The sequence below is a fragment of the Etheostoma spectabile genome, chromosome 21 (genome assembly GCF_008692095.1).
Source record: "Etheostoma spectabile isolate EspeVRDwgs_2016 chromosome 21, UIUC_Espe_1.0, whole genome shotgun sequence".
In the NCBI taxonomy this organism is placed as follows: Eukaryota; Metazoa; Chordata; class Actinopteri; order Perciformes; family Percidae; genus Etheostoma; species Etheostoma spectabile.
This window is the reverse complement of record NC_045753.1, coordinates 19939937-19940902: the sequence shown is the minus strand read 5'-3', so window position 1 is coordinate 19940902 and position 966 is coordinate 19939937. Positions and strand designations below refer to the sequence as shown.

Here is a 966-nt window from a genome sequence, read left to right as displayed (position 1 = left end):
AGTGAGTGAGTGAGTGAGTGAGTGAGTGTCCAAATGTAGAATATTTGTCTTATACCATTGCCTTTGATTTGGTGTCCATTGGTTGGGCCGGCTTGAACACCATATCCTGCAACAAAGATCACAGTGTGACTATATTGTAGCAAAAATAATTAAGTTAAATTAGAATTATAGAAGATAAGATGCAAACTGGCAGAGAGAAGCATTTAATATATACCATTAGATTTTGCACCGTATCCATTGGGTAAAACTGCTGGATTTCCTCCTAGATTACCAAACAATATATATAGATTGTGGGAAAAGTTAGTGGAAAACAGTGAATCTGAGTTTGAACAGTGCAATGTGCTGCAGGACTGGAATTAAAAAAGAACAACTTTTAAGGAGCCCCCATTACTTTCTTGGATTTTGCCCATCTTAGTGTATAACAGTGTTTGTGTATGTAATGGATGTATAATGTACAAAATAAACATATTTCACTCCAAATGGAGCTCTCTCCTACAGACAGCACTTTTTCTCAATTGCCTGAAATGCCTCAACCTCATTCCGATGATAACTCACACACATAAATATAGTTTAAAGTTTTACCCATTTTTTCATATGTGCTTCCCCCTAGGTGCTGCTGGAGCAAGCATAGTCTGCCCAGTGGCTTGTTTGAATTTGGTTGACCAATCAGAGCAGGCTGGGCTTTTCAGAAAGGCGGGCCAAGAGCTCAAAAAGATTTTCAGGCAGAAGAGCTGCAACAATGGGCAGTATAAGAAACATTTTTGAACATCAAAGCATGTAAACCTATTCTTGTAGATCCAGAATGCACAAATAGGATGCTGAAAAGAATTATAATAGTGGCTCTTTAACATCCACTTAAGCCTATGGGTTGAGTTTGTTGGTTTAGTGGTACAACAGAAGCTGAAAATCTGCATTTGCTGCCAAATCTTTCATTTCTGTGAAAGCTGAGGCCCACATTGGATTACC

General features: G+C 38.4%; 1 protein-coding gene across 17 annotated transcripts in view; it reads right to left on the bottom strand.

Annotated features, from left to right (window-relative positions):
* Positions 1 to 966, bottom strand: part of cmn (calymmin) — a 37392-nt gene that overhangs the window by 17942 nt on the left and 18484 nt on the right. For 5 of the 17 annotated variants that reach the window (XM_032502409.1, XM_032502412.1, XM_032502414.1 and 2 more), the window contains 2 exons: positions 215 to 262; positions 56 to 106 (listed from right to left, as the gene is read on the bottom strand). The exons of 10 other annotated variants lie outside the window; for them this stretch is intronic. In XM_032502409.1, coding sequence (XP_032358300.1) covers positions 56 to 106; positions 215 to 262 — 99 coding nt within the window. The remainder of the gene's footprint in view (positions 1 to 55; positions 107 to 214; positions 263 to 966) is intronic. 2 more of the 17 variants (XM_032502408.1, XM_032502413.1) reach the window with 1 other exon arrangement.